General features: G+C 38.1%; 1 protein-coding gene across 5 annotated transcripts in view; it reads right to left on the reverse strand.

The window, feature by feature from the left end:
- sbf2 (SET binding factor 2) overlaps positions 1 to 15,024 on the reverse strand; it is a 118,344-nt gene that overhangs the window by 56,225 nt on the left and 47,095 nt on the right. For all 5 annotated transcript variants that reach the window (XM_017304015.2, XM_008405276.3, XM_008405277.3 and 2 more), the window contains 3 exons: positions 5,498 to 5,635; positions 1,639 to 1,773; positions 1,159 to 1,269 (listed from right to left, as the gene is read on the reverse strand). In XM_017304015.2, the coding sequence (XP_017159504.1) occupies positions 1,159 to 1,269; positions 1,639 to 1,773; positions 5,498 to 5,635 (384 nt within the window). The remainder of the gene's footprint in view (positions 1 to 1,158; positions 1,270 to 1,638; positions 1,774 to 5,497; positions 5,636 to 15,024) is intronic.

A 15,024-nucleotide genomic window follows, 5' to 3' on the forward strand; every position in this document is an offset into this window, starting at 1 on the left:
AGTATTTGTGTATTGTGAAGAAACTCATGTAGTCATTTGAAAACATTTTCAAAGACCAGAAAGGTTTAAAGGCCGGGTTTGAATGTAAATTTGGATGCTTGGTAAGGTTTTTTGGTTTAACAAAATGCATTGGTAACAAATACCACTGATACCAGATTTAGATTTATTTGAAGCTGCTAAATGCACAACAAAATGTGCTGTTTTTCTCCATGCCGCTGTGTGAACAGACAAAAACTCCAACCAGCAGACTAAACACCATATTGGCAAAACGTGAGCTCATAACATTGCATTCCAAATAGTCCTCTTGACAATTTTTTGTTGAGCACACTGGGATTGTGATTAGGATATATTATGAGGTCCTAATGTCCAACCTTCAGGTGTCTTATTTTTTAAGAGCAAACCTAATAGAGGATTCTTTTTTGTTTCTTTAAGGTTGGCACTTCATATATTATTTTTGGGCATGCAACAAGTGCCAATGTTATGTGTTATAAGACATAAAACAAATTAAAGCTCCTTAAGATGTTTGAGAAAATCCCTAATAAAAAAATTATACATTAATAAAAAAAAAAAAACAGCAGCGAGGAGCAGATCTAGTTTTCATACATGGCGATCGTGTTTGGGTGTTTTGCCGACAGTCTGCACATTTTCTTTCAAAACATGTCAGTTTTTAATTACTTTTATCCCACTAATGATTATCAACATGTACTTTTGAAGAATATCAGTAAGTCTTCAAAAATAATGTACACTCTCCACTGTTTCATACTTATCTACTGCGTTTCAAACTATTAATCAAGTCTGCTTTTGACTTCTAAACTACGGAAACCTCCCAACGAGGAAATATTTAACAGATCTTGATTTTGAAAGAGCAATTCTTAAAAAATAAAAATAAAAACGCTTCTCAGTCTTGTCCCCAGTAGCCAGAGGGGACTTGCTCCGCTCAAAATAGCAGGAAAAAATCCTACGGTCTGACAACAATTTTAGACTTTGTCTGAACACGATGTTCGCTGAACAATCTAATCACAGAACAATCTAATCACGCTGTAGACCTCACCTCCATGCAGTAACCGTCAGGGTCCATTTCTATAAAGTCTAGTGGTCTGGAATCCAGGCCCACTCAAGTAGCAGAGCTGCGTTGTATCTTAAAGAAAGAAGACGCACCTGAGATCCACCTGCAACAGGAACCTGGAATATAAATAGGTTGGCCACCAGGCCCTCCAAAGGGAAGTTCAGGCTGTCGATATACACAGTGTAGATGAGCCCCAAGCATCCCTGTGGGGAAAACATGCAGAGTTTCATGCTTAAAGTAAAATAAAATGAAAATTGATTGCAGTAACATTTAGGTCAATACTGGACAGATAGCATGTCTGTCAATATTGGACAAGGTAGCATGTCTGACTTTCTGTCAAATTAAATTTTGCAGTGAAATAAGATAAGAGGCTCATAAGACACTACGGCTAATTTGCTCCAGTGACGTACATGCTTACACTTAAACCAACTTGACCTGTGCTGCAGACAGTATGAGGGATATCTCAGGATAACAAGATAAAACAATAATTTGACAAAAAAATTCCAGGAATTTCTTCTGAACAAGCAGAAAAATATTTTTAATCGAGATTTAATCAAACTGCGCCTTATTACCCGGAATATTTCAGGATAATCCAGTCTGGACACGAGAATGAGACTTTTTGGTGCAAACACTTGAGCCGGCTGGATCAGGCCATCCTCCTCCGCCTCCTCATCTTCATCTCCGTCAGCCTCGATGTTTTTTGATCCCTGAAGCATTTAAGAAAAAATAAAACGTTTTCAGGCCCTCAGAATAGAGTCATAGAGCTGTAACCTGACCGGAGAGCATGCCAGAACCAGTAAGTAGCCCTAAGCTCCTGGTTTAGTTTAAGGATACATAATGTGCTTCAAGCTTATCACAGTCTGGTAGGTATTTGGCATGTATTACACAGCACGTGCGCATTCTTTCAGAAAAATAACACACATTGATCCAAGATGTTTGGAAGTAAAATGTGCAATAATTTAGTTTCAAATAATTCAATTTTATAGAGGGTTATAAAACACACAAGTTTACTGCGTATTAAGCTTGAAAAAAGTTGTAAAAGAAAATTTGCTGCAATACTTCAACAAAATACAAACAGCTTGACCAAAACTATCAGAGACATTTTCTCTCAGAGAAAAAAAAAAGGTTTTCGAAAAGTTTTGAATCAGTGTCTTATAACAAAAGCAAGAACTAAACTTTTTTTTTTTAAAAGAAGAAAAGAATTAGGACTAAATAAAAGATCAAAAATTATAAAAAGATTGCTTTTGATAACGTCTTAACACCATTGATAAAATAGAACTATATCATCTTATTATTATTTTTTACGCAGAACAGTATTAAAAACAAGAACTGACCAATATGTTATGTATGTCAGAATGTGTTTGGTTTCCGTCTGTAATTGAGAGGTTTAATCTGGATCTAGTTGACTCTTGTTACCCAACAAGTGGCCTAACTGAATCATGGACAAATTAAATCCTAAATTAAACCCTGCGAACATCTGAAGTATTTCTCCTGACTATACGAAAAGATATTAAAAGTCTCCCAATTATCTCGGGAGGGTTTAAAATACGCAAGTCAGACGTCAGTCAGATTTCTCCGTCAGTCCTAAAATTTGGTTCAATTATTAATCAAAACACATTCCTGCACCGGCTGCGTGAACGTTCTCCGAGATCCACGTGAGCAGATAAGGACATCAGCTCAGACAGCAAAGGTTGTCAAAACACCCTCAACTTTCCGGAGGATCTTCAGGGCTTTAAGACGAATATTGGAATGCGTCTCTGTTTTCATGCATGCGAGGGGGCAAAATGTATCCAATCTAATAATTAACATCAGAGAGATAAAACAGAAAGAAACAAAGGTGTGGTGCTAAATTCAAAAGTTCATTTTTCAAAGTACAGTATTTATTACACTTGTGTCTTCATCATATTTCAGTTTCAGATGCGTTTGCATTTCGGTTATTGTCTTCTTGGGTATCATCAAAACTGAACACTGTAATAAAGGCAAAAGTGTGTTTCAAAAACAGAATTGATCTTTTCTTGCGTTCTGTTACAATTTAATAAAAGTCAACCCTACCAACTGTTCTAGCATACAGAACTACTTCCAGTAATAAATGCACTCTTAGAAAACAGGAAGTCTTCTCAACCATGCTTCTGAGTGAAAAGCTGACACACAAAAGCTAAAAAAAAAAAAAAAAAAAAGAGACTGAGGTTTTAACTCTGAGTTTGCATTCTGAGTTTGCAGTGACTCATTTGGTGAACACTTCTGCTTTTGTCACTGAAAGTGAAAAAAAACTGTTAAGGATTTTTTCCCCCCGTTTTATGGTAAATCCAGTCCTTTTTCCGTTGCTTGGATAAAATATTGCTGACATGCTCTCTGTGATTCATAAGTGGCAGAATTCGCCTGTGTGGGGGAGCTCTTGAAGCGATGGCAAACAGCAATCCCTAAGCAGCCATTATTCTAGTTTCTTGTGCCACACTTTTTCCTTCCCCACAACTTTCCATTGGTATGCTTGAATACAGCACTCTGACTCTTTAGCAGTGTCCTTTTCTGGCTCACAACATTGGTGGACGGTCTCGATTGAGCTCTGCTAGACAATTGAGTCAGCAGTCCTCTCCACAGTTGCGCAGAATATTAAATAACATTTCTCTTTAATATGTACCTGTGTATTTAATGTATATTTTCAATATTCACTTTTCCGAAAAATTAGATTTGAGGTTTTCATTAACTATAAACTTTAACTATACAAATTAAAAGATAAACACTGGAAATATATAATTTTCTGTGTGATGACTATATGGGATGAAATTCATTTTTTGAACTGAATGACTGAAATAAATTAACTCTTCAATGATACTGCCCCCCATATATTATGCACAGATCACCAGACCTATTATGCCTTGTAAATAGATTATTTAAAAACTGCAATAACATCCCATAGGCTGTCATGCTAAAGCTTGATTTGTCTTGAAAAAACAAATATGAAATGTGATTTCAGAGTTTAAATTTGTTGCTAATGGCAAGTAAAGACAACATGTAAATGAATGCTATTGTAATCTGGGACTACATGTTGTATTGCCACTTCATTATCAGTGTGCACAACATCAGTATTAGTATTAAATGTGGCATCAGTAAAAAAAACTATTAAAAATTGAGTACCTTATAACTAATATGTTCCAGGTGACATGAGATCAGGCTTTACATGCCAATAATAATTGTATGACCTGCCTAATATTGGGCAGTACTAGCATAATTTGCTGCTTTCATCTGTATCAGCTAAGCTTCACAAAGTAGTGATGAGCAATGGGAGCTCAGTCTGTGGGAGTTCAATCTGAAGATTGACCCCTTTGTAAAGACTCCTGAGAAAGCCAAACAACTGGTCTCATTTTGGTCATTTTCTTCCCCTAAAGCGTCACATTAAAGCAAACACTTTAAGCTCTGATACTTTTGATTAGATCAGAAAATGCGCTTGGTGAAAGAAAAAAGAAAGTTAAGTCAGGGCTATTCTTTTGATTACCACAAGCTGAGGTAAGATAATGTGGAAATGCTGAAGGACTCATTTTAAAGATTCCACAAAAATTACTCCTCCGAAGTGGATGCCTTTTTCAAGCACGACCGCCTTTCAAATTTAACGTGAAAAAGTTTCCCTGATCTAACTGGAATGTGATTGACGACTGCTGTCCACATGTGAAAGGATGTGAAGTCACCGTGGGCAGGGGGACAGGCGCCGTCTAAGGCCTCCTACAAAGGGCCAACACAGTGAAACAATTACCTCGGTATTCTCTAGGCTTTCGGTAGAAACACAGATTAACAAGTTCATTCTTGAGTATAATGTTCTCCTCCAAACATATGTGTTGTAATCAATAATTAATGAGAGCTCTGAACATTTATGCCGTGACCACTAATCTGCAGTCAAACCCAATGTTGTGTGCACGTGTGAATAAGCAAACAGTGCTGGAAGGAGCACTGGTCCATCGTCTTTCTTTACAAGTTAAACTGTCAGCCAAGTCAAGATTTATTAGACAGGATCTAAACAGGCTTTTGTTTTCAAATAATGCCTGAAATCTTGAAAGACAACACACACGCACGCACGCACGCACGCACGCACACACACACACACACACACACACAACATGGCTTTTTAAATGTCAGAAAAACTCCAAAAAATGTTCAAAAAAAAAAAAAAAAAAAAAAGACTGAAATTGCTAACAGAATGCATTAGCTTTAAGGTTTTCTGACAGAAATGCAAGCAAACCAAAGGACGATGGTGGCCTCATGCTCAGCACTACTCCAGAAACATGAAATCATGTTAGTAGTCTCATGAGACATTTAAATCACATTATTTCCCCTCTGCACTCACTTCTTCTGCTCTTCTATTAATTAAAAAAAAACAAAAAACTCTTTTGAAATCAATGCATTTTCAGGCTGAGTGGGAGTCAGGGTAGTAGACCTCACCTGTAGATTTACTTCAGCCTCGTAGAAGGTGAGGCAAGAGCAGTAGTGTCGGTCCGAATCGATGTCTGTCAGCACAACGGTGAAGAAGGTGGGTGCTTTCCTTTCTCTCGACAGCCTCCATCCTCCGGGCTGGCAGAACTGGAAACATATTCAGGTAGCAGATCACTTTTCCAACTATAATGGATTATTTACAATACTCAGATATAGCCTCCTTCACAATCATTGCATATGTGGGAAATATAATTAAAAATGATAAAATAAACGCAGTAGTACACTGTAATTCATTTATTTATTAAGTAAATCCTTAGATTTCTCAAAATTAAGGCTTCTATTACACAATGTTCTCTTCAGCTCACTCCACAGTGTTTTCTACACGATTTAGGTCTTGGGACTAAGATGACCATGAAGGAAGGTTGATTCTATGTCTGTTGGACCATTTTGGGGGTTATATTGTTTATGGTAATTATTCCTCTGAAAGAAGCATTGATGACCCACTTGTTACATTTCTTTCAGAGGTCACCAGATTTTTACATAAAATGTCTGGGTTTTTCAAATACTTAATACTGTGCACCTGGACAAGGTTGCCTGGCCAGCTCACTTCTCCATCAGACCAACCTTTAGTGTTTAATCTCATCTGACCAAATCCCATGTTTAGCAGAAGCTTCAGCAGCGTCTACAAATTCCCATGTCTACACATTTGAGCTGATAGGACAGTGAACTTTTTCCTGTTGTGCCTCCCAAATATCTGCCTAATGGTTGTCATGGAGATTTGCATGACCCTTTTTGCTGCAGTTTTCTGACTGTAAGTATGGAGATTTATTTTACCTTCATTACCATCCTGACTCACTGCGTGGTGGCAAGATAAACATGGGCCCTAGTGGCGAGAGATGAAATTGATAAATTGGCCTCTCTGCCTTATCATACTTTAATCTAGAAAGAAACAAGCTCATCCCATTACCATGAAAATGCTCACCAGGGAAATCTTTAAAGAATAAGTAATACTCTTTAAAGATTCCCGGGCATCAGCGTGGCACTTCATAACGTCATGGTTAAACCTAACAGCCCTATGGAAAGCACAGACAGGACATCCTGTTCCAGTGCAGCAATTACGTCTACTGAGCACGCCATGCAGCAGGAAGTAGCATGATTAGGATTTATTTTCCCTGAAAATCAGCAGCGAAGCCACATGTTACAGAGCATTTGAATTGAGATGGACAGAAAAGGACCTTATTTACTTATACAAAATGGTGTGATAAAAGTAAGACCCTCACATAACACTATTATGCCTGGAACATGAATGATTTTAATATTATTTGAATGGAAAACAAGTTAGAACAAGTTTAACCTTTTCCAGTGAAAAAGTACAATTTATTCATTATATTACATATTAGATCAGTCTGGGTTAAAGATTGAACCTCAGGGAGGTCGACATACAACCAAGTAAAGCAGGCCTGACTAATGATTTCCCAACAATATATTTTTTCCCCCTGAAATCTCACTGAAATAATGCACTATTTATATTTTCAATCACATTGTTTACCGAGAATTTATGGATTGCACAAATTCTGAAAGGCATGCCAGACCTCAGCAAATTTTAGAAATCATTTGGGGGTAAAGAAAATCAGAAACGGTGTTACCATAATGAAACATCATAAAAAGGATTATGGTCTCAAAGCAGCAGAATGAGTAATTTCCAAAGTTGACACACAGCATCTGCAGCTTGACAAAAAACATATTTTTTGTGGTACAGTGTTTAGGTAGACATGCATAGTTATAGATTGTTGCCTCTGATGCAATACCTATTGAATAGCTAAACTTTGAAACAATGGAGGGGGGCAGAACACCAAAGGTAGGCAGGTCAGAGAGTTGAATGTGTTTGTGTCTGGTTTTTCTCTGTTTTTGCTGGAGGCTCAATTGGCTCTAAAAATATTGTTTAGACTGCTTCTTTGGTCTAATGAAGGGGAGGTGGAGATATGACAGGTGGAAAGAAAGGGTGGGCAAGAGCAAAACAGATGGAATACTGGATAAATGGATGTATAAGCCAGTGTGGCCAAAAAACAAGAGCAGAGGAGATGGACAAAGGAGTCAGAGCGGAGAAGAAGAACAGGAAAAGGGAGATTATGAGCGGAAGCAAGGAAAGAAGGAGAGCGGGAGGGATTTGGCTTGTTCAAGCTGCGGGTTTGGACCAGGATGCCACCATCTTCCAGCAGATACAATAGACCTCAGGAAATCTGTTAAAAACTGTATTGTGGCGATGTGTGTGCGTGTGTGTGATCCTGAAACCAGACAGGATCCAAGTGAGGAAAACTCTGAGCTCGTCCTAAAGTATTCCAGCTATGCCATTCATTGTTGTCATGAAGGAGATAAACACATTTGGAAGTGAATAGCCCAGAAGATCACTGCTGATGTAATATCCTGTTTGTGTGTGTGTATGTCCACGTGTGGACAAGTCGACCTAAAGTCTATTACACGTGTGGAAAGTGTGCTAAGGTATCATCCCTTTACCGTTTGGAGTCAATGTTGAAAATACGTGACACACTGTGAAATGACTGGAATTACGCCGCAATTGGGCTGAATCAGATTTCCAATTTCTTTGGAAAACGCCAACCTACTGATAGCGTAACACTCAGGAGGAGTAGGGGTTATGTCTCGGGAGGACAGCGGGGAAACGGAGGGTGGAAGGGGTTGTCCCATCAGACCATCAGTTTCCGAAACCACAAAAAAAAAAAAAAAGAGCATGCCAGGTCAGCACAGCCCCGCCAGCCTGCAATATGAGGTCTAAATGACCCCATCTCGTAAGATCATGGGAGGGTTAAAAACTAGCATTAAACGCAAGCAAAATATTTCCCAACTTTTGACATATTTGAAGAATCTGACATCTTAAAAAGCTTTCTCTCGTCACAAATCTTTACCTATTGTTCATGTTATCTCACTTCTTTCCTCTGAGCAGTATGGCATGGATATGTGAGGTTCAGTATGCTATCTTATGGTCCGGTGTATTCAGGAGAGCATTTCTACCCCAGTTGTGCTCTTAGTCGTTAGCTCTCTCTCTAAACGTGATGCACTAGTATGTTTTGTGACATTTTACTGTCCTCCAATCAGTGGACTATAATGTATGACAATAATAGCAGGAATGGTCTGTATGGGTCAGATGGATGGGCCGCTTTTACAATGGAAACAGACAAAATAGTGTACTGAACCGTACAGACCCATGCCATACTGCTCAGAAAAAATGAGGCATTAGCTTTATTAAAATAAGAACTTTTTAATTTCTCAATGTGGGGACACTTCATATGAGTGGCTATGCCTTTCAAAAATGCTCATTTTTTGAATGCTGCAGAATCTGCACATAAATGATTAATGAATTGAATATATATATAGCATCTTTCCAATCATACTGACCACTCAAAGCACTTTACAGTACAGACACATTCACCTATTCGCACTAATACATTTATACACTGCTATGCAGATTCAGGCAACTGGGGCTTAGGTGTCTTGCTCAGCTGCACATCAGAATACGACCGAAGGAAGCTGGAATGTTACCTACAACTTTCCAATTGCAAGACGATTACGACTGAGCTACAGTCGCTCCACCTAATACACATAAATGCGGGCAATTACAAGAACCTGAACTTCTGTCATGTTATTTTAAGAATAAATGCTCACCAGTGGGTATACACACAAGAACATATGTTGCAACCCTCAAAAAAACATCTGGCTTAAGAAATTGTATTTTTCTGTTATACTTTATTCACACAATACATTAATAAGAATGTGAGCAAAACTGAGAAATTTTACAAGCAGAAACTAATCAAAGACATTCGAAAGACTGGAGCACTGCAAAACACTTGTACGAGCCTTGCCCTTTAAGTGGCAAAGTTAGAGACAACACGGACACTATACAGAGCCAGTGGAACAACTATAGATAAATGTTCTACATTTATCTATAGCACTGCAAAGCCATTAACTGCAGTGCAGTGAATGCAAAGGTCAATGCATAGGAAAGCTGACCTTTAAACTTTGCATGCCCACACGTAGAAACCCCCACATGGTGAAGATAAAGGGCATCTCTTGTTCCCAAATTAGACCCTAATCAAATGACATAGGAACTCTGGGACACACTTGCTGATGTCAAAGCAGACCAAACCGCTACCCTCCAGCTAAACTCTGCATCATGTGCTGCAGCTCAACTTGAAAGATTTGCAACCACACAATTCAGCAAGCAACAAGCACTCTATATGGAAATAGACCTACTAAACATAACAATGAGCAGCAATAATAGACAAGGCAAGAGGGAGCTGTTGCCTGAGCAGGATAAGATAACATTCTTATGCTATGACTGGACATAAAGCCTGCTCAAGCCGGTGCAGGCTGGCGGTTACTGGAGCAGCAGCCACAGCTAAAGATGACTCAGGACAAAAGGCAGAGAGGCAACGACTTCTCACATCTTTGGCGTCGCCTTCTTTGCACTTTGTTACGACACATAAGAGCAATCTGTCTACAAACCAACATCGTGTTACTGTGGAAATACAAACAAGCTTTGGAGGATCGGAAACCCTCTCAAGGGTTCCTGTTACTACAAATTATCTCAAACCCATAAATCCTTCAAGCAAGATTGTCAGCTTAGTTACAAATTGGAGGGAGAGAATCAACAACAGTCATCATATGTTTTGTGCACTTCAAAAAAATAAATGGCATCACTAGGAACAAACATTATGTGAAAATATTGAAGCAACATCTAAAGACGTTAGAAATTAAAGTCAAACTCAATCATATAGAGCATTTGTGGGCATATCTGAACAGGTGAGTGTGATCAAGGCAACCTAAAAATCTGACCCAGTTACACTGGTTCTGTCGGGAGGAATGGGACACAATTTCAGCAAACTATTACGAGAAGCTCATGAAAGGAAACCCAAAATGTTTGGCCAGTGTGAAATACCATTAAAACAATGGTAATAAGTTTAAAATATTTTTAGTGACTAGCAGAGCTCCAATACTGCAATCCCAATGTCCTCTCTAGTTTATTGGTAATGTAAACTCCTACCTTAACTCTGAAATTTGCCAACACTACTAAACTCACAATGTTCCATAGCAGACAGAATGTAAAAGTTCAGACCGATAAAAAACAGCAAGTTATTGACAGAAATCGCTCTCTTGCAGCCTGAATGAACCGCTGACATGACTTGACATGTTGTAGAAAGTACATTCTCTGTCCCTCATATCTCTTTCCTATAGCACCTAATAATGAAAATGGCTAACTTGAGTCTTTTTCAGTTTGTAGCAGCTGTCGCACAAACAATGCTGTTGTCAGCACTTACATAAAAAAACATTTGAATTACACAATGCCGGCCCAGATGACTTACCACCACTAATTTTACTAGCAGTTCTGAAGTCATTATGTTTTATTGCATAGAATATTACCAATTCTTTCTGCTTTGCTCTTTATTACATCACACCTAAAGTCAAACAAGCTGATATTTCTTTCTTAATAAGCCAGGCTGTTGGCCCAGGTAGTCAGCCCGCAGTCTGTTGCTTTACGGACATGCCACTCGTCACTCACCAACATTCAAAACAGCATTAACCTGATAATGGCAATGAGAGGCATCCCTTTAGTTTTCTCTCTCTGGCTTTCCAAACAGCTGACTTTGTCGGCAAGAAACAGCAGCAAGAAACAGGCAAAGGCGGGGGAGCTGGAGAAAATCCTGATCACTCTGGACCTTTCCCTTGTCTCCCAGGCACATTGACTTTAAACTGGAATGGTTTGACAGTAAGTTATGCTTGAAAGTGTTACCTTTTTACAACTATAGTATATGCTGATACCTGCAAATGGCCAATCCATAAAGTACAGAAAAACACTTAAACATTACAAACATAAAAGCACAACATGCAATCACAAATCTAGGAGCATTTTTATTTTATTTTTTTTTACAAAAAAGCAATAACAAAGAGCGACAAAGTTTGAGAATAACACTGTGACAGAGCCTAAATTTAAATTGACTTTCATTACAATGTCTTGAGGAAAACGTAGCAGATGCAACAACATGTCTTTCCTTGATCATTCTCCCTCTACTTCGTTCTTTCCTCATTCATATTGAAAAAGCTCATGGCAGGAAGACAACACAATGACGGAAAGTGCAATGCAAGGGGTGAAAAGGTCAATGGCGTGCTGCCTGGCTGGAGCTCCGGCTTTATCTGCTCTGCAGGATGAGCAGCGGACAAAACAAGAAGAGGTCTCTACTTCAGCTGGGCGGCTTGGTGCACAAGCAAGCACACGCTTGTTTCCCTCAAACTTGGATTCTTCGGTCAAGGTCAGCACAATGATTACAAGAAACCAAACTGTCAACAACATGACCATAATAACACTGCTATTCAAATACTATTCAGTGGCTGCAGAGGTTTCATCCGCTGAGCCACAGCTTTGGATTTATTACATAAAGCTCTGGGGTGCTGGTTCCAAAGCTTTGCTTCATGACTGTCAACAAAACTTGTGAGGATTTTTGTAGTTATGTTATGCAACACTCAGCACATATGGTTCATTTTATGGTTATTTTTAGATGACTGCCATCAAGGACAATCAATGTAAAAAAAAAAAAAAAGTAATCTAGTCCAGCACTATAAAGCCACATTTTCAGTGCCATAAGTACCATATGTGTAGGAAATGCAACACCAGAAAAAGAACCAACTACATAAGAGGCTAATTTCTTAGTCATACAGTCCACCAATAAACTCATCTGGAAAAGTTTGCTTTAACTCCCTTTAAGCCTGCTGCTCACAAACATACCTTAAAACAGACTTAACGCACTTCAGGGCAAATACTTTATAAAAAAAAAACATAAATTAAAAACATGCAGCAACTTTACCACATGAAACTTCTAGACAAAGGGAAATAAAATGAGTCCTTCAGGGGATTCGGCATTCCTCTGCTGAAATAAATCACAGTTAAACCGATCTATTCTATCTAAAAGCCATCCAGGGGTCCCAACCCTTAAACGCGGCAAAGTATTCCAGCATTTTTAATTTTTTTTTAAAGTAGGTTAGCACAACAACACGTCATCCAAACCTTAATGAGTTGAATAATAGTTTAGGGCAAAAAAAAAAAAAAAAGACTTTGGTGAAATATAAACAAGAGCAGAAAATTCCCTTTAGTAATCCAAGAAAAGTCCAGGAATTTTTTCCAAATTGATTATTTATGGATATGAAGGGAAGGATTGATATCAAGACCAGTTGAACGTATTAAATTTATTACTGTAAAATAAAATCTACTAATGCTAGGATGACTTTAAAAACCAATGCAACAGAACAGATGTAAGCTCACCCATTCAAATAAAAAGGAGTAACGTGGTGAGCTGTGGAGTCAGAGACCTTTTTTATTACAACATTAATTATCATCAGACACTGTTAACATCATATAGATCCTGCTTTGGGTGCTGCTCACTATTGTGCCTCTGGCATTTTTACCTTTTTGTAGCTGAAGTGGAAGCATGGCCAGTATGAGCCATCGTCCGTGGGTTGTTTCTTAGCAACCATGCATCAATTTGTACTCATCATCGCAGGTAGAATATAAAGTTTTTTATTTTACTGCTACAAAACCTTTAGCCATTTGCAGATCACATGTTCCCAAGCCCCTTACTTTAGACTTAGTACGTATCAAACTGCATACTGGCTAAAAATGTAAATATATCATTAAAACATTTTAAAGGTAATGACCAATATAGTTTTCGTAAATGTTCTTCTTAGTGCTGACCACATCGTTCTTTGTGGCAGTTTTTTCCCCACAACCAGAGCACAACATAAACTGCTTGTATTTCAAACAACAACGATCGATTAACCTAAAGTCTGATATGAGGTTCAAGTTAGTTCAAGTTAGTTCAGTTGATTGAGTGAATAGTAGTTAGAGTAATATTTATGGTCAATTATATTACACTGGCATTGACAAACTTAATGGAGAATTTTGGAGACCGATTAATATAACATAAGATGAAAAGGAAGGTTGGCAACCAGCAAAATATAATGAGTGATTATTGTCAATTAGAGCAGCACAATTTATTTAATTGAACTGAACATTGGAATATCAGTGTTTTCAATGTTGCAAATAATAACACATTTCAACTCAATGGCATTCAAACTCTTCAAACCCATAATATACTGGGCTAATTGGATGTTCTCAATGGATCTAAAATCTAATATTGGACCTTGATACACACCACCCAGAAAATGATGATTAAAAAGAAGAGAGAGGGACATAAAAACAAGGTTACTTTTAACCAATATCACTACTGCGATATTCAACAATAGTACTTCCACTTTAACACAACTGTGAAAGTGCTAAGCACAAACAAACATTATCAGACCACAATAACTTTTTCCTTTTCTCACATTTCTGACAGCTGTGCTGAAAGATGCTAACATTTCTGTGGTACATGGTTTCAACTTGAATCTAAACACAAACATTTTAAAGAGAAGAATGTGTTCCTGGTCCTTTTTTTCCATCAAAGAGGAGAAACATCTTATTTGCACAGAGTTTGTTTCTGTTAGATTTCATTCACTAACATTAAATGCGAAACTTCCCACAAAGCCTCTACAGGATCACATCTGGTTTTCACACCTCAACAACCTACAGATGTGCACCTGACCTTTAAGAACCCTGAACTTACTGAAGATAACATAAGTAAATGAGCTGTACTCCTAAAGCACCGTAAAAAAAATACAGCAAGACGAAGAACCTCAATGTTTTATTCTGCCTTAAAACTCAGCATGGCCTCAGGGCAACATCTGTGGCCAGCTGGGGGTGTTTATTAATGTTTTTTCCAGACAGGATCAACACGGGTTGTGTTTAGGGTTTTGTTTTCTTTCAAGACGACAGTGTTTTTGACATTCAGATTAATTCTCTGATTTCACATAACTAATAAATAAACAAATTTTTTTTCTCCCCCCCAAATAGTTGCTGTTGTTTTGTTTTGTCTACAAAGAGCAAACACAAAACATCAAACCACATTTCCGAGCACACGGAGTGATGCATGAAAGAGCCGGGTAAACAGCTTTATCCTGAGCCTGTATATCAGTACAATGGCTGTCATGTGTCAGGCTGCTGAGTCCTTCAGAGCGCGGTAAGATAATGGCTGCAGAACAGGTGCTTCCTCCACCACCTTCTGGGGACTCTGGCCAAGTTACAAAGCTCACTACAACTCTTGGTCTCACTTCTGCTTTTGATAAACTCAGTCCGAACCGCTACAGGGTTTGTTCCTTTTCTGGAAATTCGATAATGTAGTGTGAGAAGTAAATGTGAATCTGAAAAGAATATGAACAAACACAGATGAGCTTTCACGAGTCTTATGCACAATATATTTACAGGAAAAAATGTGGCATTCTGCCACATTTAAAATTTTTTTTTTCCTTTTACGCAATATCCCACATAATAGTTCTAATTCCAATTTATAATGTCCATTTCTTTAAAAGAACGAACGAACCTACCTACCTACATACATATATATAATTTTTTTAATTTAAATTTAAAAAAGTTTTCA

The sequence above is a fragment of the Poecilia reticulata genome, chromosome 3 (genome assembly GCF_904066995.2).
Source record: "Poecilia reticulata chromosome 3, P_reticulata-male-v2, whole genome shotgun sequence".
In the NCBI taxonomy this organism is placed as follows: Eukaryota; Metazoa; Chordata; class Actinopteri; order Cyprinodontiformes; family Poeciliidae; genus Poecilia; species Poecilia reticulata.